The 23280-nt window shown below is 31.0% G+C and overlaps 1 protein-coding gene across 18 annotated transcripts in view; it reads left to right on the top strand.

The window, feature by feature from the left end:
* The window catches only part of LOC126883476 (phosphatidylinositol 4-phosphate 5-kinase type-1 alpha), a 240122-nt gene that overhangs the window by 152708 nt on the left and 64134 nt on the right, over positions 1-23280 (top strand). For all 18 annotated transcript variants that reach the window (XM_050649046.1, XM_050649048.1, XM_050649056.1 and 15 more), the window contains exons 8-10: positions 6941-7173; positions 9734-9866; positions 14887-14974. In XM_050649046.1, the coding sequence (XP_050505003.1) occupies positions 6941-7173; positions 9734-9866; positions 14887-14974 (454 nt within the window). The remainder of the gene's footprint in view (positions 1-6940; positions 7174-9733; positions 9867-14886; positions 14975-23280) is intronic.

Genomic DNA, 23280 nt, shown 5'->3' with positions numbered 1-23280 from the left:
TTTGATGTCAAATCACTAAAATTCTACAGGGTGTAATTTTGCTACGAAATTAACAAAAAAACGTAATTAACTTTTAAACTACCTCGTATAATATTACAAAACCATATATTTTAAGAAAGGAAACATCGAGGAGAATCCAAAAATGTAAAAATATACAGGGTGTTCCATTAAAAAAAACATAAGTTTGTGTCACCCTGTCAGTACGGACGACCCTGTATATTTGAAAATATTTTTAAATTATGGTACTGTGTGCCCCAACTTTTACCTAAATAACTTTTTTTCGTATCTCTTACGACAAACGAGTAATTGGACTTTGTCACACTAATGCCCCACCCTGTATATAGATATGAAATATATAACTATATTTTTATTTTTTTCATTGTTATATAAATATAATAATAATAATGTTACTCCTTATTATACAATATAAAAACTTTTTCTTCTTGTAGTGACTATCCGTTTTGGATGTTGGCGACCATCATGGCAATCTGTACTTGCACACTAAATCGGTACTGCTGCTCTAAAAAGATTTGTAGTTGTTGTGTTGAACGACGTACGTAAATTTTCTAGCAAGGTAATCCTTCACCTTCCTGGTTCTCAGTTTCCAAATGGGGTTTGTCAAATTGCCATGATGGTCGCCAACATCCAAAACGTATAGTCACTACAAGAAGAAAAAGTTTTATATTGTATAATAAGAAGTAACATTATTATTATTATATTTATATAACAATGAAAAAATTAAAAATATAGTTATATATTTCATATATATGTATCATTTTTGTAATATTATTTTTTCCGAAATGAGATTTCACATATAAAAGTTTAACAAGAAAAACAAATACAGTGGTAAATAGACTGTATATTATAATGGTAATATTATTAAATTTTTTTCGGTCAAAATTTAATACAAGTTACGTAAAAATTTTCCTAGCGCGCGGATTTGAAGCGAGCCGGGCGATTTGCAAAATTCGGCCGTTGGGAAGGGTCAATCATTCACGTTCCCCCGTCGTACGCCTCAGGTAGTTGCCAGAAACGTTTGTTTAACATAATTTAATAGGATGTACAGTACCAGCACCACTTACCAAATTTCGTGTTGTTGTCCCATGCCTGTCAGGAAATATTCAAAAATAAATAAAATAAAAGTTTAACTTTGACACCCTGTATTTCGGTTATTATCGATTTATGTACTCAGGTAAGTTGGTACACGACAATTAGACCGAAATCATTAGACCGAAAGCAGTAGACCGAACTCAGACCGAAAAGCACTTTACCGAAACCTCACTAGACCGAACAGCATTAGACCGAAATGGTAAATAAATTTAAAATGTTTGCAGTAAATTATGCTAAGATTTTGTATATGTGTCTTTTTGTTTATTGTATTTTTTTGTATTATTTTATATAGACTGTGTAAATTGTTACTCTGTATAGTCTGATATGAAATAATTTTCATGCGTTATTAGTTATTTTCCTAACAAGTGCGGAAAGTCATTCTTTTCCGCACGAAGCGGGAGTTCGGCAAGCAGTTGAGTGCAGAAAAGAGACTTTCTGCAAGAATTAGGAACAATATTTTTTCTAAGAGTCTTTAAAAAATTACCAAATCTTAATCAATTAATATAATTAATATGAAAATTCCACACCTGTAATTTTGAACCAATCAAAATACGTTATTTTGACAGATCACCATGACAACGGAGGTATTTTATCGGAAATTTTTTGCTCGTGGGGTACCCAACAGCGAATTATAGTGGAAATTTTTTGACGTTTACAATAACAGAACATTTTTGACAGACTGGTTTTTATTTGTTTACATAATTTAGTTTTGATTCATTTTCTATCACTTGTAGTTACTCAAAACTTATGTAAAATTGAAGAATATACTATTTTCTATCTTGAAATGGTATTCCCATGCAACTACAATGAGTAGAAATTACGAATTTGAAAGCCTAAATAATTGCTGACAAAGCTATGGCGCGCTATTAATCTGTTCATGCAGCTTTGGATTTTCAAATGCAAATTTGGTGTGGAATTTTCTTACCGAATACCACGCGAAGTCAAATTAATATCCGGAAATTTTTTTCTGATCATGAATATTTTTAGAAAATTTCCGGAAATAATTTGACCTCTAGTGGTATTACTAGTGAAAATACATACACAAATTAATTCTTTGACAAGGTTGTCAAAACCAAACTTTCAGTATAATTAGTTAGCATGACGACGACCTTGGTTTCCATGACGATGATTATTTTATAATAAATATTTAAATAATAATTTTTATAATAAATTTATATAAATTTATAATACAAAATAATTTTATTTCATCGAATTGTCGCGTTAATTTCATTAAAACAGGAACACAATAAGATATATTTGAAATAAACTAGTAAATGATATCTAAATATTAGTTAATTGCATGTATTATAATTACTTTAAGGCCATATTAACATATCTAAATTAACACGCGTGCGGAAAAGTAACACGCGTGCGAAAAAGTGAAACTTTCTAAACTAAAATGCGTGCGCGAAAGTAGACATTTTTGCACGCTTGTAGAAAAACAAATTAGTGAAGGTAAAAATAAATTAAGGGTAGAGTGACGTTAACACCATTTTAACTGTTTATAATAACCATCCAAATAACATTTAGTTGTAATTACATTAGTTTTTAACTCTTTTACTGCGACAAGTAAAAAGAACTGCTTTTCGGTCTTCTGCTGTTCGGTCTAGTGAGGTTTCGGTAAAGTGCTTTTCGGTCTAATGAGTTCGGTCTACTGCTTTCGGTCTAATGATATCGGTCTCTTTACAGTAAATCAGGTAAGTTAGCTTAAATCGACCTATTTTAACTTCAGGAATCTGAGGTTAAGCTATGGCCCATTCTTTACCAAACACCCTGTATGTATATATCGAAAAATAAGCAGGAACTCCATAAATAATTAATAAAGTTTGCTTTTGTACCTTTAGATGATGAAAAATAAATATACGGTATTTTGACAGATTTTGAAGGAGCCGTTGCATTTAATATGCCATAGAGGTTGAGGGGGGACTGTGGGTGTGAAGTGAGAAGTGCAGACTGACATGGTAGTGTGCGCGTGAGCATTGCAATGGAATACCATATTTTATTATGTCGCGAGGCCTAAAAATGTCTTCCAAAAAGTATAAAAATGACGTGGACCCTTTTGGCTATATGTGTGGTGATTTCATTAAAGTGGGACAAAATACACTGGCGGGCAAAAAATTTAGGTCACTAGGGGAATTATACACGTTGGATGCCTTAAATTTCCTAAAGCTGTTGTCCGATTTGAGTGGTTTTTTTAGTATCTTATAGCTTTAATATTTAAGAATCTGAATGTATTAATATTGTTGCTAGACAGGTAAATGTCATTTTATACCAGGTGTAACAATCATACTGTGTTTTTCCTTAAAGTTCGGAACACTGTGTGGAATATTATAGCATATATAAAATATTGAAATTGAAACCCAATTGTAGCCTTAGGCTTTCTTAACATTTTCTTCTTTGATCCATTTGCTTATGTTGGATAATAAAAAAGTTAGGTACTTTAACAACTAGCCACGTTCTTCATCAATCAACCAATCAACACACAGGGTGTTTCTAAATAAGTGCGACAAACTTAAAGGGGTAATTCTGCATGAAAAAATAATGACCGTTTGCTTTATAAACATATGTCCACAAATGCCTTATTTCCGAGATACGGGATGTTGAATTTTTTCTTACAAACTCACGGTTTATTTGTTGCTCTAAAACCGGTTGAGATATGCAACTGAAATTTGATGGGTTTTAAGAGGTAGTTATTGAACATTTTTTGACATACATGTAAGAATTTTATATTCACCATTGGCGTGCATACGGGATGTATCTAAAATATTTATACCCGTATGCACGCCAATGGTGAATATAAAATTCGTATTTGTATGTCAAAAAATGCGCAATAACCACCTCTTAAAACATACCAAATTTCATTTGCATATCTCAACCGGATTTAGAGCAACAAATAAACTGTCAGTTTTAAGAAAAAATTCAACATCCCGTATCTCGGAAACATCTCTTTGTGGACATATCTTTATAAAGCAAACAGTCATTATTTTTTCATGCAGAATTACCCCATAAAGTTTGTCGCACTTATTTAGAATCACCCTGTATTGATAAAGAACATGGCTAGTTGTTAAAGTACTTAACTTTTTTATTATCCAACATAAGCAAATGGATCAAAGAAGAAAATGTCAAGAAAGCCTAAGGCTACAATTGGGTTTTAATTTCAATATTTTATCTAAGCTATAATATTCTACAGAGTGTTCCGAACTTTAAGGAAAAAACATAGTATGATTGTTACACCCGGTATAAAATGACATTTACCTCTCTAGCAACAATATTAATACACTGAGATTCTTAAATAATAAAGCTACAAGATACTAAAAAAATCACTCAAATCGGACAACAGGTTTAGGAAATTCAAGGCATCAAACGTGTATAATTCCCCTAGTGACCTAAATTTTTTGCCGGCCAGTGTATTTTGCTTGGCACTTATACAAGAAGTTTGAAACAGTTATTCTTCACAATGGAACTCAATTTCTATCTCTTCAGCCTTTCAATTTTTAAAACAATTTTTTCGAAACTGTCAGAGGCTGACACTGAGAAAGAGCTTATTTCTAATATGATTGGCAGCTTCAAAATCATGGATTGCAGGAGTGTCTTAAAGTACACATGCTACATGCTCATTTGGATCAATTTAAAGACAACTTATGTGCATATCCAGAAGAGCTTATGCGCTTTCACCAAGCTGTAACGAACTTCGAACAACGGTATCAAGGACAATATGATAAAAAGATGGTGGTAACTATGTTTGAGGGCTCCTACGAGACAGTCCTTGTTTACATAATAGAAGTACCAAAACTGTTTTTTTGTTGTTTTTTGTATTTATGGGTTTTATACAGTATGTCCGTGTGTAACTTGTATCCATATGGAAAACTTTTTTATTAATTTTGCGAAAAAAAGTTATTCTTTATAAAAAGTTCTGCATGGTCCAAAACCCAAGATGCAACCATCAGATATCAAATTTTATGAATGTTATCCGAGATGTCAAAAAATTTGAATTTCACTCAAGAGTAAAGTAGCTTTATTTTTCACATTATTGAAAATTGCTATTATGAAAAGTTGTTTGGAATTAAAAACTATATTCTAATAATATGCAATTATATCCTTATAATTGAAAAATTTTTTTTTTGAAAAATTATGGATAACTAACATTATTTTCAGTTATTTCAATTCTGATAACTCTTTCATTATTAATTTTAGGAAAAAAAGTGATTCTTATTAAAAAGTTCTGGATGGTCAAAAACCTAAAATACAACCATCTTATATCAAATTTTATCAATTTTATACAAGGTATGTCAAAAAAGATAAATTTAGATCAAAAGTAAAGTACCTTTATAGTTCAGAATATTTCAATTGGAAGGATATAATTACATACTGAAACATAGTTTTTAATTCTAAATAACTTTTCATAATAACAATTTTCGATATTGTGAAAAATAATAGTACATTGTTTACCGGGTAGGAAAAGCTTAACATTCCTGGACGACTGTGAAGATTGCTAAGTCGAGGCGCAAGCCGAGACTTAGCAACACAGAGTCCAGGAATGTGGCTTTTCCTACGAGGTAAACATACTATTTTTCCGCAAATCGTTTAAAATTCGACAGATATTGATTGATTTAAAAAAAACGCGATAATTTTATTCCCAAATAAATGGTGCTTTGAAATTCCTAATAAAATTACTTGGGTTACTATGGAAACGTATTGAGGTTGAATTGTCAAACTTGACGCTTATAAATTTAATTGCTGGTGTTCTCGAAAGTAAAATGATAAGTGATGATGAAATTTCCATTCCTGGGACTCCTCCAGAGCTGGTTGAGGCAGTGAATACTGCTTCATTAGAATTATTGCCAAAGAAATCAAGAGAAAAGTACGAAAATGCATACAGACGTTTTATGGATTATTAATAATTTTCTATCATTTATGTAGAACACTAACAACTGTACGGAAATATCATTTCCTTACAGTAAGGAAATGACATTTCCTTACAGTAAGGAAGTCCTGACTTTTTCTTCAAGAAATTTTGACAGGAATGTCAAAATTTCCTGGCGATTTGCGGAAAACGTATTTTACTCTCGAGCGAAATTCATATTTTTTGACATACCTCGTATAAAATTGATAAAATTTAACATAAGACAGTTGTATTTTAGGTTTTAGACCATGCAGAACTTTTTGTTAAGAATCTCTTTTTTTCGTAAAATTAATAATAAAAGAGTTATCTGAATTGAAATAACTGAAAATAATGTGTTATCCATAATTTTTCAAAAAAAAATTTTTTCAATTAGAAGGATGTAATTGCATACTAGAATATAGTTTTTAATTCCAAACAATTTTTCATAAGAGCAATTTTCAATATTGTGAAAAATAAATCTACTTTACTCTTGAGTGAAATTAAAACTTTTTGACATACATACCTCGTATAATATTCAAAAAGTTTACTATTTGATGGTTAAATTTTAGGTTTTGGACCTGCATTTTATGAAGAATAACTTTTTTTCGTAAAATTAATAATAGAAAAGTTTTTCATATGGATACAACTTACAGGGACATACTGTATATGCCGTCTTTTATAATTAAAGTTAATAAAAATATATAATAATTAGAGATTTGTGTATTTTTAAAAATAATTTAAATTAAATAATAGAGCTTTTTCATAAAATTTGAAATTTCGTTCTGGTAGGTACAAAAGCAAACTTATATATAAAATGATATGATAAAAATATTGTTTCTTTCTTTAGTGAGGCATAAGTAATTAAAATCAGAGGTACATAACTCAGACTCAAAATTCATGTTGACCTGTGTTATTCATGTTTACATCTTATTTAATTTTGTATTTTAGGAACGAAAATCTCAAAGTAACATAGATAGGTTAGTACCTGAGGGTCAGCTAGGCGATACTAGTTCGGCTCTAATTCTCGAAGAAAGGGAGAGAGAAAAAGAAGACAGAATGGGAGCTGCAGGTGCATTAAACCGTAGCAAATCGATAAATAGACAAAGGCTGGTTGCACATTCCACTGCTATGGAGAGTATTCAGGCTGAATCTGAACCTATAGACGAGGATGACGATACACCGTAAGTTATTTTCATTTACCTTAAATACCCATTTTGTAGACAATTACAGATCTTACGTGGTAGGTCCAATCCAGGAGGTCTCTCTGTGATGCAAGGTATAATTGTATTTGGTGGAGATTCCAACTATTCATGGGCCCATTTGGCGATAATGTTGAATCCTACATTACTCCAATGCTAATTAATTTTACATCTACACCCACCGGCACGAAAAACAGGCACCCCAAAAATGGGTCATTTTTATCTCCTAAAGGTATCTCCTAGACCTGTTATCCGATTTAAGTAATTGTTTTAATATGTTATAGCCTTATTATTTAACAATATTGCTGTAAGAATATTGTAGAATATTGTTGCGAGACAAGTAAATTTTCATTGTATACCGGGTGTACCAATCAAACTGGGTTTTTTTTCTCAATTTTCACAACACCCTCTAGAATATTGTAGCCTTTATAAAATATTCAAATTAAAACTCAACTATAGTCCCAGGTTTTCTTAACATTCTGTTTTTTATTCATTCGGTTATGTTGGATAATAAAAAAGTTAGGGACTTTATCAGCTAGCTATATTCTTTATCAATACAGGTTGTTTCTAAATAAGTGCGACAAACTTTAAGGGGTAATTCTGCATGAAAAAATAATGACAGTTTGCTTGATAAACCTATGTCTGCAAATGCTTCGTTTCCGAGATACGGGATGTTGCATTTTGTCTTACAAACTGACGATTTATTTATTGCTCTAAAACCGGTTGAGATATGCAAATGAAATTTGGTAGGTTTTAAGAGGTAGTTATTCCGCATTTTTTTACATGCAATTAAGAAGTTATATTCACCATTGGCGTGCATACGGGTCATATTACCCGCATGCACGCCAATGGTGAATATAAATTCTTAATTGTATGTCAAAAAATGCGGAATAACTACCTCTTAAAACCTACCAAATTTCATTTGCATATCTCAACCGGTTTTAGAGCAATAAATAAATCGTTAGTTTGTGAGAAAAAATTCAACATCCCATATCCCGGAAACGAAGCATTTGCGGTTTATCAAGCAAACGGTCATTATTTTTCAGGCAGAATTACCCCTTAAAGTTTGTCGCACTTATTTAGAAACACCCTGTATTGATGAAGAACATGGCTAGTTGTTAAAGTCCCTAACTTTTTTATTATCCAACATAAGCGAATAAATAAAAAACAGAATGATAAGAAAACCTGGGGCTATAGTTGGGTTTTAATTTCAATATTTTATAAAGGCTAGAATATTCCACAGGGTGTTGTGAAAATTGAAAAAAAAATCCAGTTTGATTTTACCTGTCTAGCAATACTATTATTACAGCGATATTGTTAAAGAATAAGGCTATAACATATTAAATAAATTACTTAAATCGGACAACAGGTTTAGGAGATACGATACATCAAAAATGACCCATTTTTTATTGTGCCCGTTTTTCGTGCCGGTCAGTTTATAATATGGCAAACATATTCAATAATTTTTACTGTTTGCTGTTTTAAATTCTTTACTTTACTTAATCAGTACACACATTGATACCTTTCGGTGTTGGGCCATTAATAATACAATTCATTAAATTTACAATATTTTACAGCATTTATTTATTTCATTTATTTCATTCATTCAAACTTAATCGGTCCTCTTCTATGGTTCTAAGATCCTATAGCTCCCAATGAACTTTTTCCATTCTTTCCCATTTGTTGCATTTGTGTTGTTTCTTGCCAAGTCTTACCTTTACTTTGTAGTATCTGCGAAGTGTCACTATTCCATTCTTTAATGGGTCGTCCCTCTTCTGTTCTTGCCTAGTGGTTTTACTTTCCACACTCTTTTCACTTGTCTGTTATTGTTCATCCGGGTTAGATGTCCGAACCATGCCAATTTTTGCTCCTTAATTGAGTCGAATATCGGTTTGATTTTGAGTCTTTCTCTTGTTTCCTCATTTCTTATTCTACCTGTTCTTCCTACTCCAATCGTTCTTCTGAGGTATTTCTTCTCTTCTGCCTGAATTATGCTCTGATGTCTTTTGTTTAAGATCCAGTTTTCTGCTCCATATGTCACTGTAGGTCATATATATTATAGTATAGGTGTATATTGTGTTGTATATTGTCATCTTGGTCTTCGTTGACATTTCTTTATTATTAAGGAATCCTCTATTTAAATTATACACTTGTATCATTAAATGCACAATTGTTTCACATATCGGCTGCACTACTTATGTCCAGTTCTTTCATCATTTCAAACAATTCTTCTTTTTTACCGGTTATCAATACGATGTCATCAGCGTACCTTAGATGGTTCAAGCGTTGTCCACAAATTTTTATACCTTTTTCTTCCCATTCTAATATTTTAAAAATATCTTCCAGAGCCTGATTGAAAAGTTTCGGTGATATTGTGTCACCCTGTCTCACGCCTCTATTTGTATTGCTTTTGTTCCTTATGTCAGTTTGTTCCTTTGTCCCTTATGTTCCTTATGACATGGATAGGCAACTAATTTTAAAATACAAAGAATGAATTTTCTGTTTGTGTTATGTAGGTAATACAGATTTCTTTTTGTTTTAGACCCGGCGGTATTCCGGCAAGAAACGCAAAGGGTGAACGTCTTCTTTTGTTTATAGGAATAATTGATATTTTGCAGAGTTATAGATTAAAGAAAAAATTAGAACATACGTGGAAGTCTATGATACACGATGGTGTAAGTATAATATTTGTTAACTATATAAAAAATTATCTTAAAAGTTAATGTTGACCAAATAACCAATACTATAACAAATATAAATCTGCATGTTCCTACCAGTAAGATACATATCAGGAGAGGTGTTCTAAATCGAGATTCTATATCACCAAAGTTGTTCATCACTTTACTTAAATATCGAGTTGATGTTGATGTAAAATGATGAATAAGATAAGAGGTGGACCAAAAAAATCTTGGAGTGGACAGCAAGAGTAAATAGACCAAAGTCTTTAACAAATAAATCAATTATTAATATAATATGTCGGAGAATTCATCCAGGCAGGATGATTTTGTAATAAAAAAAATTGTATATACAAAAGTTTTAACTTTAAACCAATCAAAACAATATTAACTTAAATTGAATATATAAGATCCATAATTTTAAGCCGTATTTCGCTACCTATCTACTGTACGAGTAAAAACTTAGTCTGAGCGATTCCAGAATTTCCTATTTTTCAAACCCTTGAGATTCTATATCTCACAAGTCGTTGACCTAGTACATACTTCACACAATTTCCGCATCTTTATGAGTTAACAGATATCACAGCCTGATTTAATCCGACTGACTGCGCCAAATCAGCTTAGATTCGACTTCATAAATCGCGCTAAAATAAACATTTTCGAATGTTTTCTGTACTATGCAGCCAGTGGAAGTCATCCTAAACTATATTTCGTTTAAATTTGTTTAACGTGGGGGAAGATAAATTTTCCTTACTTTTGACAACACACGTTTAAGCAGTGCAATTAATCTTAAAGCTACGTCAATACTACTAGATACGTTGCGGGATTTTGGTCTAGGATGTCTCAGTAGACATATTTCAAGACCACACTCCGTTGCGAGATTGTTGCGATACCAAAAATGGCATGTCTATAGTATCCCGATTGAAATGGGAGACTTGGTGCAACGACCTGCAACGTCGGTTAATTTTTGACAAACCCAGGAATTTTTTTTTGTGTGTGAATTTGATGGCCTTGGCCGAGCCAATTAGCCAGACATTTTGTTATTTTAAAAACAAACAAATTTGATTTTTCAATCAGAGGAATTTTTTCTGTATTTCTAACTCTAAATACATAACAAATTAACATTATTATCTACAATCATTAACTAAATAATACTCTGTTTTGGTTGTTCATTTTTTTTGTAAATTTTTATTTTTTTTTGTATTTTTTGTTGTATTTTTTTTGTATTGTTAATTTGTTTTTTTATTATTTTTTTAATTTTTTTTATTATTATTTTTTATTAATTGTTTTTTTTACTACGCTAAGACGTAAACCCGATTCAACCTCGCGGAGGTTTAAATCTTCTTAGTTTTTTTTTCTTTTTTTGCTTTTTCTGTTTTTTTTTGCTTTTCTTTTTCTTTTTTTTTTGTTCTTTTCTTTTTTCAACTATAATATACAATAATTACTTAAATCTACAGAGTTTAAAAAAAATAACAACAAAACAAACATGTTTGTTTTGTTTTAACAAACATGCCTGCTTTGTTTTAACAAAATTTCTTAAATACAGCGTAAATTTTATTGCTAACCAGGAATTAAAATATCTTTATATCCTAACCCAGGAATTAAAATGTCTTTTTATAGAAAATATTATTATTAATCTTATTTTTATTATTAGTCTTACTCACCGTCAGGAAGTAAAAAATAATAAAACTGGTGCTTAAGAAAGAACACTATGTATTATCTGAATATTCAAGCTTTCGGAAACGTTTGTTTCCTTTTTCAAGAAATTCTACAATGCAATAAAAGAAGAAAATTAAAATTTGTATAAATGTCATATCAAAAAATAATGAGAAACTTCTTCTTTTGGTGCCTATTCTTTTCGAATATTGGCGCTCATTCTGGCTATAACTATTTTATTAACTGATGCTTTAAATATATTAGTTGTTGTTGTGGGGAACCATTTCCTCAGGTTCTTTAACCATAATATTCTTCTTTTCCCAATTCCTCGCTTTCCGAATACTTTTAAGTTATTACGAGATGTACAATGTACAACAGTCTCTTACTATTTTTAATTTTATGTAAATTATTTAACATTTTTTTATAATCTAAATTTTGTTAAGTTTTGGTACAGATTATTAGCAAACAGGCAATCATTCCGCACCAACCAATGTCCACCAAGGTTGTTGGCGAAGGTGAGACTCAAAAATTAGCATCACAGTGTGGACGCTAGACGAGAAAAAATCGGTGTCTCTAGACCATGTCTATGTCTCAAGTTTTAGTCCAAGAGGCAGCGCTGAAAAATCTCTTTGAATTTACTAAAGCTAGATTTTTCACAGTTGATTACTGTGATTGTGTAGAGAAACATACTGCGGTCGGTCAAGAGAAACGTAGAACAGGGGTTACTGAGAGGGTATCAAATTTGCTTTCCTACGAAGGTAATTAAATCCATTTACTAAGGCTGAAAATCAGTACACACATTCTAAATTAAATATAAATAAAAGTTATTATAGTCGGTCAGCTGTATGACGGGACAGAGCCGGTCGGTCGGCCCCAGTGATTGTACAGAGTTATTTACTATATTTTGACCCCCTTGTAAACTGCTTTATTTACAGAATTAGCAAAAAATGTAAAATACAAAAGTTTTCCGATTTTTAAATTATGATTTTTTGACATATATATCGTACTAGTGACGTCATCCATTTGGGCGTGATGACGTAATCGACTATTTTTTTAAATGGGAATAGGGGTCGAGTGCTAGCTCATTTGAAAGGTTATTCAATTCCCTATTCAGTAATATAAACATTAACATGATTAATTATACAGGGTGTCCAAAAAAAATTGTTTAATTAAATTAATTGTTTAATTAATAATTAAAAAATTTTTTTGGACACCCTATACAGTGCGTCCATAAAGTAACGCATAAATTCATTATTTCGTAAACCGGTGACTTTAAGGAAAAATGCCAAAATGGTCGATTTTTATTTTTAAATTACAATATTTTGGCATATATTTCATACTAGTGACGTCATCCATCTGGGCTTGATGACGTAATCGATGATTTTTTTAAATGAGAATAGGGGCCATGTGATAGCTCATTTGAAAGGGTATTCAATTCTCTATTCACTAATATAAACATTAACATAATTATTTATACAGGGTGTTCAAATTTTTTTTTCAATTCAATTAACTGAGACAAAAAAAAAGAATGTCTGTAATTTATTTAATGCAAAATACGTTTTACTGTTGTCAGAAAACAGGAAAAACATGTTTTTCTTCAAACGTCAAATAATGATGACATTACTTATCTAACTTGATCCTGTCAAAGTTTTATGTCTCCGCCGGCGGCAGTTTTTTCCCATTTCTTTACGGCGGAGGGAAAAATGTTGTCATGGCAACAATATGAAACATGTCACAAAGCAACAATACAAATGTCATTAACAACAATTAAACATCATTTTTATTTATAGTAATATTAAAAGTACAATTAGTTAATGAGGCATTTTCAAAATTGAAACCGTGCAAAAATGTTCCCGACTCTTGATACGCATTGGTAATTGTTGATGATACTGATGGTCGAACACAACTTTCAGCAATCATTCCCGATGTTGGCGAATCATGAGGGTTTAAACTTTTTTGAGCATTATCGTTCTTATTTCTTATTGAATCCTCTATATATCCTTCAGCAACCGTGCTTGATTTCCGTGCATCAATTGATGCCTCCATCAATTAAAAGTGTTGCTGAAGTTCGTCGTAAAGAGTGACCCGTGTACTATTTATGGTTAAAAATTGCTACGTTTGAAGAAAAAATAGTATACTTTATTCGGCAAAGAAGCGACTTTTCTGGACTTGCCCTCTATTACGCGCCTCACTTCGTTCGGCGCGTAATATCGGGCGCGTCAAGAAAAGTCGTGCTTCTCCGCCTCATAAAGTAATATACTATTATTTGACAAATAAATATTACTTTTCGCTTAAAGTTAATCTTAAAGCTGCCACCCACTTGCCTCTTGGCAATTTGAACATTTCGTTTAAGCGAAAATCAATGTTTAATTTTTAAATAAAACATTTTTATGTTTTTTAACAGCATTAAAATGTATTTAGAATTAAACAAATTACACACATTTATCTTTTTGTATCAATAAATTTAATTAAAACATAATCATTTTTTGGACACCCTGTATAAATAAATATGTTGATGTTTATATCAGTGAATAGAGAATTAAATACCCTTTCAAATGAGCTATCACATGACCCCTATTCTCATTTAAAAAATCAGCGATTACGTCATCACGTCCAGGTGGATGACGTCACTAGTATAATATATATGCCAAAAAATTGCAATTTAAAAATAAAAATCGAACTGTTTCGGGATTTTTCCTTAAATACGCCGGTTTCCAAAATAATGAATTTATGCGTTACTTTATGGACACACTGTATAAATGATCTTAATGTTTACAGTACTGTATAGAGAATTGAATAACCTTTCAAATGAGCTAGCACACGACCCCTATTCTCATTTGAAAAATAGTCGATTACGTCATCACGCCCAGATGGATGACGTCACTAGTACGATATATATATCAAAAAATCATAATTAAAAAATCGAATAACTTTTGTATTTTACATTTTTTTCTAATTCTGTAAATAAAGCAGTTTACAAGGGGGTCAAAATATAGTGAATAACCCTGTACATTCATTGGGGCCGACCGACCGCCTCTGTCCCGTCATACAGCTGACCGACTATAATAACTTTTATTTATATTCAATTTGGAATGTGTGTACTGATTTTCAGCCTTATTGATTGTGTTTCTCTACACAATCACAGTAACTAACTGAAAAATTTAGCTTTAGTAAATTCAAAGAGATTTTTTAGCGCTGCCTCTCCGTCTATTTAGACCGTCGCGCAACATGGTCTACAAGTGAATACGAGGCTTAAGGCTTTGATTGACGCAGATATTTATTTAATAATACGTGCTTTACTTTTCTAGTTCTTCTTTACTGTTAAATACGGTATATTAATTTCACCTGTAAATTTTTCTTTCAGGATACAGTATCGGTACATAGACCTAGTTTTTATGCTCAGAGATTCCAGAAATTCATGTCACAGACTGTGTTTAAGAAGATTCCATCACGTAAGTTCATATTCAATTTCTTTATTGATTTAGTTTTTACTAACAAAGAGTTATATTATATCAACATTTAATGCGAAAGCTTACACTACTAACATGTGTTATTTCAGCCCATGAACTTTGATTTTTTTGATAATGCTCTTACCTTCATAACATAAGTAGTTTTCGTTGGCGATCAAAATATAACTCATAGTATTTGGATGATAATCTGATAATTAAGTAATATTAAAATAATGTCTAGTAAAGTCAAAGTAAAATTTCGCAAGTGTTAAACTAAAGTGATACAAATAATAGCTGAAACGTTTATTTTAATATTCTCAGTTCTACTGTGTGCTATCTTTGCAATAATTATTTAACCGTTATTGAAAATATGTCTCAAGAAAACGTGGAAAATGAAATAAGATTAATAAACAATGGCATCAGGATCTGCTACTCACGTATGCACTCATTCTTGCATTTATACGTATACAACATGTGCAAGCAGTTATCTACAATGAAAAGAGGGTTATATGAATTGGCCACTTACCGCTTATCTCTTATTTACAGAAGAAGAGGGCTGTTGTCACTTGTATCAATTGATACAAGTCAATTGACATGTACATATTACCCTGCCACGTCACATGGTCTTAACCTTGATCAGCTCTCGAATAGGGTTTGAACGTGCAGGAGAGAGATGCTCGTATATTGATCTAGGAAGAGTTACGTATTTTTTATGGGAAATAAGCCACAGTTTTATTAAAAAATGAATTTATTAACGTTTCGAAGCCTAAATCGGGTTTCGTTGTCAAAATACAAAATACTATTAAAATAAATAAACATGTTGTTGCTAAGTAAAAAAATTCTTCTAATAATTTATTTAATCTGACTCATTTATATTGGCAATTCAGACGTATATTATACATTTTAAAGTAGAAGACTTTAAAATGATATCACCAATATTTATGAGTTGCGTTCCTGGGACGACTTTACTAAAAGATAGTTCATTCGATTACATGAAATCAATCCCAACTCAAGAATATCCTTCACAAAAAAATCATAGCATGTGATCTGTCTTTAAAAAGACAACCAAATGCAACGATGACAGTAAAATTCTCGCGTTAGAGATTCCATAGTAAATCATGAGGGAAAACCAGGAAAAAACCTCGTGATACTATCCCGACATCGTAAGTATTTGGTCTTACATTTAATCTACCTTCAAAAAACTAATACCAAATTCTGACTTTAATATGTTTAAATTATAAATAATATTAATATTACATAGATATACAATAAGTAATACTAAAATATAAAATTTGTACTAACTCGATATGTTATTGACTTACTAATCGTGGTATTTTCTTTCTATTGACTTCCTCTTTCAGTATGGGTAACCATAATTATAACCATAATTCTATGGATTCTTTAACGGGAGAATTTTACTGTCATCGTTGCATTTGGTTGTCTTTTTAAAGACAGATCACATGCTATGATTTTTTTGCGACGGATATTCTTGAGTTGGGATTGATTTAGATTGGGAATATACGTCTGAATTGCCAATATAAATGAGTCAGATTAAATAAATTATTAGAAGAATTTTTTTACTTAGCAACAACATGTTTATTTATTTTAATAGTATTTTGTATTTTAACAACGAAACCCGATTTGGGCTTCGAAACGTTAATAAATTAATTTTTTAATAAAATTGTGGCTTATTTCCCATAAAAAATACGTGCCACGTGTAATTATAAAAATGCCACAAGGAAATAGCTTCAAAACAACGCTAGGAAGAGTTATTGTGTGTCCTGGTGCTGAGATTCACATCGTATTTAAATACATCCTCTTTTTTTACTGTTCAAGTTGACGGGGTGTTTTTGGATTTCAATAGCCTCTCTGAATTTGTGGATAGTAGCACGAGGTTATGTATAATAAGCAAAGAGTTTTTCATATGTAGGGTGTCCATGATAATTGCCAATCACTGTCACAAAAATGGAACTTGAAGAAAAAGAAATTAGTAAAATAGAAAATCTACGGTTTCGTTTTGATTTAAATTTGTCTCCTGCCATCCCCCGATAGTACTATTTCTAAGTCTACCCGTTGTCAAGGAGGCTATGCAGAAGACAAATTTTCACCAAAACGTCCGTAGTTCTTCGGTATAAAATAAACTATTTATACCGCAGTATGGTTAGAACGCCCTCTAACGGGGAATAAGTGAAATGAATGTCGACTCGATTCAAGTTCTCTGTTTAACCCAGGTATGACAATACCAAAAGGCACCGTTAGGAAAATATTCCAATTTACGGTTCAGAGAACCCGTATGAATCGAGTCTTTGTACTCTAATACAGAGTACCGTAGATTTTCTATTTTACTAATGCCATACTCTGTATTAGAGTACAAAGACTCGATTCATACGGGTTCTCTGAACCGTAAATTGGAATATTTTCCTAACGGTGCCTTTTGGTATTGTCATACCTGGGTTAAACAGAGAACTTGAATCGAGTCGACATTCATTTCAAGAAATAAATTACTCGAAACACATCAGTATACAGGGTGCGCCAAACCTCTGGTCTTCTTTGATTACGGCTAAACTATGAGATATACAAAAAAATGTTTATAACAAAACTAATGTGTATCAAAGAGGTCTATAATTTAAAATTATTTTCAATTATACAGGGTGAGTCAGAACGACGGTATGAACCAAAGTTGTATTTTTTTAAATGGAACACCTTGTATATTAAATCATTTTTGAATATACCTATTATTTAAAAATATGAAAAATTTGTATAAGGTCTTATAGGTCTAAAGTTAATAATTTTCGAAATATTTACATTTTTAATCAAATGAAATAGAGAATGTGGAGAAATCCCCTTACGAATAATTCACACATCCACCATTTTGGGTTGGGAAAATTTTTTGAATAGAATTAAAAATCCAAACACTAGTTCTTAGAAATGTGTTTCGCCCTCTTCAACCTCTCTGGGCTCATCGTTAAGGATGAGAGGTTGAATATCCTTAGACACATTCCACTCAAAAACAACATTCGAGACCAAGACATAGCAGAAGCGTAGATCTACGCCAAATCTGAAAATGACAGTCTCAAGTTTTAATTCCCTAATTACTTGAAGTAAAACATATGTTTAAAACAAAAGATGAGAAGTTATTGGTTTAACGACCACTCGTACGATATCAATCAAATGAAATAGAGAATGTGGAGAAATCCCCTTACGAATAATTCACACATCCACCATTTTGGGTTGGGAAAATTTTTTGAATAGAATTAAAAATCCAAACACTAGTTCTTATTTACATTTTTATTGAGAAAAATGGTAATATTTATAGGGTTGTGGATTATGTTTCCAAGGAAATAAAAATTTGGGTGATAGGTCAAAGTTTTTAAAATATAGTGTTATTTTTAAATAATTTAATATTTTTTACTTTTAGCCATAAAATATACAGTGTGATCACTATTTGCAAATACAAAATTGTCTAATTTTTTTTTAAATGGGACACCCTGTATATTACTTTTGCGTTTTGTAGTAAATATTACAACCTTTCTTTTGGTATAAGGTTGTATGTACCTAGCATGTTTCGTTTTGTAGATATTTAAAAAAAACTATAGATTTTACGTGTTTGCGGATTTTTTATTTAAAAATTTTTTTTGCAAAAAAAATTATTATAATCTGGTTTTAGAAACATACACTAAAATATAAAATATGAAGATAAAAACGTAATTAAAGATTAAAATAAATCGTATGCTAGTACAATTCAATTGAATTTAATAACTTTAAATTATTTTACAAAAAATATTTTACCATATTAATGAATGCATAAATTAGTTACTAAATTAAATAAACAACCAAATTTTAAATCAACCGTAGTAATTTTTCTACTACAGCAACTTTCCTGTACCAAATTAATTGTTAGTTAAATTGTATTTAGTTAAACTTTTAATTTACCTTTTAAATTTACTTACATACATCTTGAGAATATAAAAATTATTATAAAGTATGCTTTGAAACAAATGAATGTTAAATGTATCATCCAAATTATTTATTAATATAAATAGTATTTACTGGTGTCACAAAAACTGGGAATACTTTTGTAGTTGAAATTTTTGTAACAATGTTTTTTATTTTAAATTTTAATTTTTTAACCGAAACATTTTTGGATATGACATTTGTTTTGGGCGAAACCATTAGAAATTATTACCAGATTTTGTGACACGAGTAGGTACATAGATACTATTTACTTCTTAATATACTTCCATAACGTTCATTTGTTTCAAAGCATACTTTATACGTTCTCAAGATGTAGGTAAATTAAAAAGTTATTAACTGATCTTACTCGTAAATACAATATAACTAACAATTAATTTGGTATAGGAAAGTTGCTGCGGTAGAAGAATTGCTACGATTGATTTAAAATTTGGTTGTTTATTTAATTTAGTAACTAATTTATGTATTCATTAATATGGTAAAATATTTTTTGTAAAATAATTTAAAGTTATTAAATTCAATTGAATTGTACTAGCATACGATTTATTTTAATCTTTAATTACGTTTTTATTTTCATATTTTATATTTTAGTGTGTTTCTAAAACCAGATTATAATTATTTTTTTTGCAAAAAAATTTTTAAATAAAAAATCCGCAAAAACGTAAAATCTATAGTTTTTTTAAAATATCTACAAAACGAAACATGCTAGGTACATACAACCTTATACCAAAAGAAAGGTTGTAATATTTACTACCAAACGCAAAACTAATATACAGGGTGTCCCATTTAAAAAAAATGAGAAAATTTTGTATTTGCAAATAGTGATCACACTGTATATTTTATGGCTAAAAGTAAAAAATATTAAATTATTTAAAAATAACACTATATTTTAAAAACTTTGACCTATCACCTAAATTTTTATTTCCTTGGAAACATAATCCACAACCCTATAAATATTACCATTTTTCTCAATAAAAATGTAAATATTTCGAAAATTATTAACTTTAGGCCTATAAGACCTTATACAAATTTTTCATATTTTTAAATAATATATTCAAAAATGATTGTGTGATCACGATTTAATATACAGGGTGTTTCATTTAAAAAAATACAACTTTGGTTCATACCGTCATTCTGACTCACCCTGTATAATTGAAAATAATTTTAAATTATAGACCTCTTTGATACACATTAGTTTTGTTATAAAATTTTTTTTGTATATCTCATAGTTTAGCCGTAATCAAAGAAGACCAGAGGTTTGGCGCACGCTGTATACGTAAGTCTGTCTTAGCGTGATGCCTTTTATATGACCAATTGACGGTTTTAACCAACCCTTTAGATATCATGTGTGCGACATCATATGTCAAATTATAGTCATTAGATTTAGTCCTCCTTTTCCTCATTTCTCAAGCCATTTTCAGGGTGGATTGATACTCAAATATTGTTATTTTGCTATCTGCATTGGTTACGATCTTGTGCCATAAGAACGGTTTCATGCAGGTGGGTGGGATTTTCCCACCAGAGTTGGCGTGCCCATGGGCAGTGCCTATCTCGGCACAAGAAAGAGGTAGGGTCTTTTAAAAATGTCCCAAGTCGGCGCAAAGATTAAAACTGTTCGATATAAAATATACCAACTTGGCTCATGGGATGTTAAATGTTTCAACTGTTAGAAACACAGAAGAAAAATCGGCAATCTATTTTTATTTGAAAATGGATAAAAAGCTGAATCTTTACAGGTTTTCGTAGAAGCTAAATTAGGTATAATTTCAAGATAAAAACGTAATTGCTTTTGACTACATGAGAAGTGGCGTAGCAGATACCCAAACAGTAAATATGTTTCAAACATCTAACCAAGTTTTACCCTATGTACCAGTAGCGAAATCGATTCCACGGCCAACATTTCCAACCAAGAGAAACTGTTTCTTAAATTCACAAAGAACCCAAAATTTCTGTACAATATTGAAGGAAGGGGTATTGAGGGTAGGATGTTTTTCTATGTTAATTTCCCTAATCTATAATTCCAAATAAAATTTATTATACCTACTAATGGGGTACTAATACCTACCTGTTAATCTTCGAGCCGACTTGGGGGGATTGTAAAATTTACCTGGGGTATCATAAAGGACTAAAGGATTATAGTGACCCGAGATGGGAATACCCCGTGCCCATCGTGTCGGACATCTTGTCTCGGTCTGCAGTCTTCTACCATCTGTTGAATCACAAAAAGTACTGGATCCCATAATTATTTTAAATTGTACATTAAAGGAAGGCGTAAAATGAGATGAAAAAACTCTCCTGAATGAGAAAGATCATACAATGGACCAGGTTAGGCTTCCATAAACATGTCAACCAGCAGAGGACATGAAATATTTGGTCAGAGCAATAATATCACCAGCCAGTAACTACCGATAATAACGTTAGAACTAATAAGAAAATAGAGCTAGATGAAGCAGTTTCAACTAAATGATTAGCTGAAACTGCTTCCAAAAATTTATTTTTTATTCAATTAATAAATAATAGAAAAGTGATTATTTATTCCATTAATAATGGGTTTGATGTACAAAAGGTTCCACCGATTATAAAAACATTTTTTGCCAAAGTTAGGAGAATTCCCTATTCACTATTGGAGAACAAATACTCGAATAATTCAATATAGTTAAATAATGGAAAAATTCAAAATGCTATCAGATTATCATTTCCAATATTGTGTAACACATTGTGGCTGATATTTTTTTCTTCTAAAGTAGTTATTTGGATAATTCATTAATTCAACGGTGTTCCCCGTAGATTTTGTGGCTCAGCTAAATCTATGATTGTGCTTTTTGAAATCCCTTTAATGTATCGTATAAACCACTATCTTCGAAGAAGGAAATTTGTTCGTTACAAAATTACAAATTAAAGAGCAACCTTTATACTTTTTTATACGTTTATTCAAGTTGGTTTTCATATACAATGTGTTCTAAAAGTAAAAAATAAAGAGGATATGCTCCAACTGGATTGCACCAGCGCAAGATAGATCTGAACGGGAGTTGCTAGAGGAAGCATATGTTGAGCAGCTGATGACTATATGTATTGATGATGATATCTCGAAGGCCACCCAGCTTTAATTCTAAACCTAAGTGACTTCCGGAATTGTTCAGGACCATCTATACTGGTATCGGAAATAGAGAATTCAATCAAGAATTAAAAAAAAAATGGATTGGATTTTGAAATTGGAAGGACCTACGTATATGACGACGTATATGATGAAATTATTCATTAAGAATATACAAGATTATGAAGAAGTCTGTAAAATCTCGTAAAATTTATATTGGAAAGAAATAAAAAATACACGGAATACATAAACAACATAAATTATCCTTGTGATAATGCCATACGCGCAGATAAGTTGCAGTCCAAGAGGCAGCGCTGAAAAATCTCTTTGAATTTACTAAAGCTAAATCAAAGTTGCTTTCCTACGAAGGTAATTAAATCCATTTACTAAGGCTGAAAATCAGTACACACATTCTAAATTAAATATAAATAAAAGTTATTATAGTCGGTCAGCTGTATGACGGGACAGAGCCGGTCGGTCGGCCCCAGTGAATGTACTATTCACTATATTTTGACCCCCTTGCAAACTGCTTTATTTACAGAATTAGAAAAAAATGTAAAATACAAAAGTTATTCGATTTTTAAATTATGATTTTTTGACATATACAGGGTGTCCAGAAACTCTACCGACAAACGAAGACAGGAGATTCCTTAAATAATTTTATGACAATTTAACCCAATTCACCTAGTCCGAAAATGCTTCCGAAGGGAGCTAGAGCTCTTTGAAGATGGCGCCATGTAATTAGTTTTTCTTAAATACCTCCAGAACGCTTCTATTTAGAAAAACGAAAATTGGTATATTTATTTACTTTCCTGAAATGAATCGATTCCATCCATTGCGAATTTCTAGTACCGGTCATAGGCGTACGTTTTGGGTAGGGCAACGGTTATTTTATTGCATAAGTTTTTTGTCTTCAACTTTTAAGCATATTTGATACTGGATTATTAAATTGTGAGGTATTCTAGTACTAAAAGGTACTCTTACTTTAAGTCGATAGGATACACCGTTTTCTAGAAAAATCTATTTGAAAGTTTTTAGTTTTGGGAATTTGAAAAAAAAAAGTTAAAAAAAATTTAAAAAAATTTAAAAAAAAACCGATGTATTTTACCAACTTAAAGCAAGAGTAACTTTTAGTACTCGAATATCTCATAATTGAATAATCTCGTGTCAAAATTACTTCTGTTGACCTACCCAAAACGGACGCCTATGACCGGTACTAGAAATTCGCCATTAATGAAATCGA

This window comes from Diabrotica virgifera, chromosome 4 (assembly GCF_917563875.1).
Source record: "Diabrotica virgifera virgifera chromosome 4, PGI_DIABVI_V3a".
In the NCBI taxonomy this organism is placed as follows: Eukaryota; Metazoa; Arthropoda; class Insecta; order Coleoptera; family Chrysomelidae; genus Diabrotica; species Diabrotica virgifera.
The sequence above is the reverse complement of the archived record's forward strand: the minus strand, read 5'-3'. Positions and strand labels throughout refer to the sequence as shown.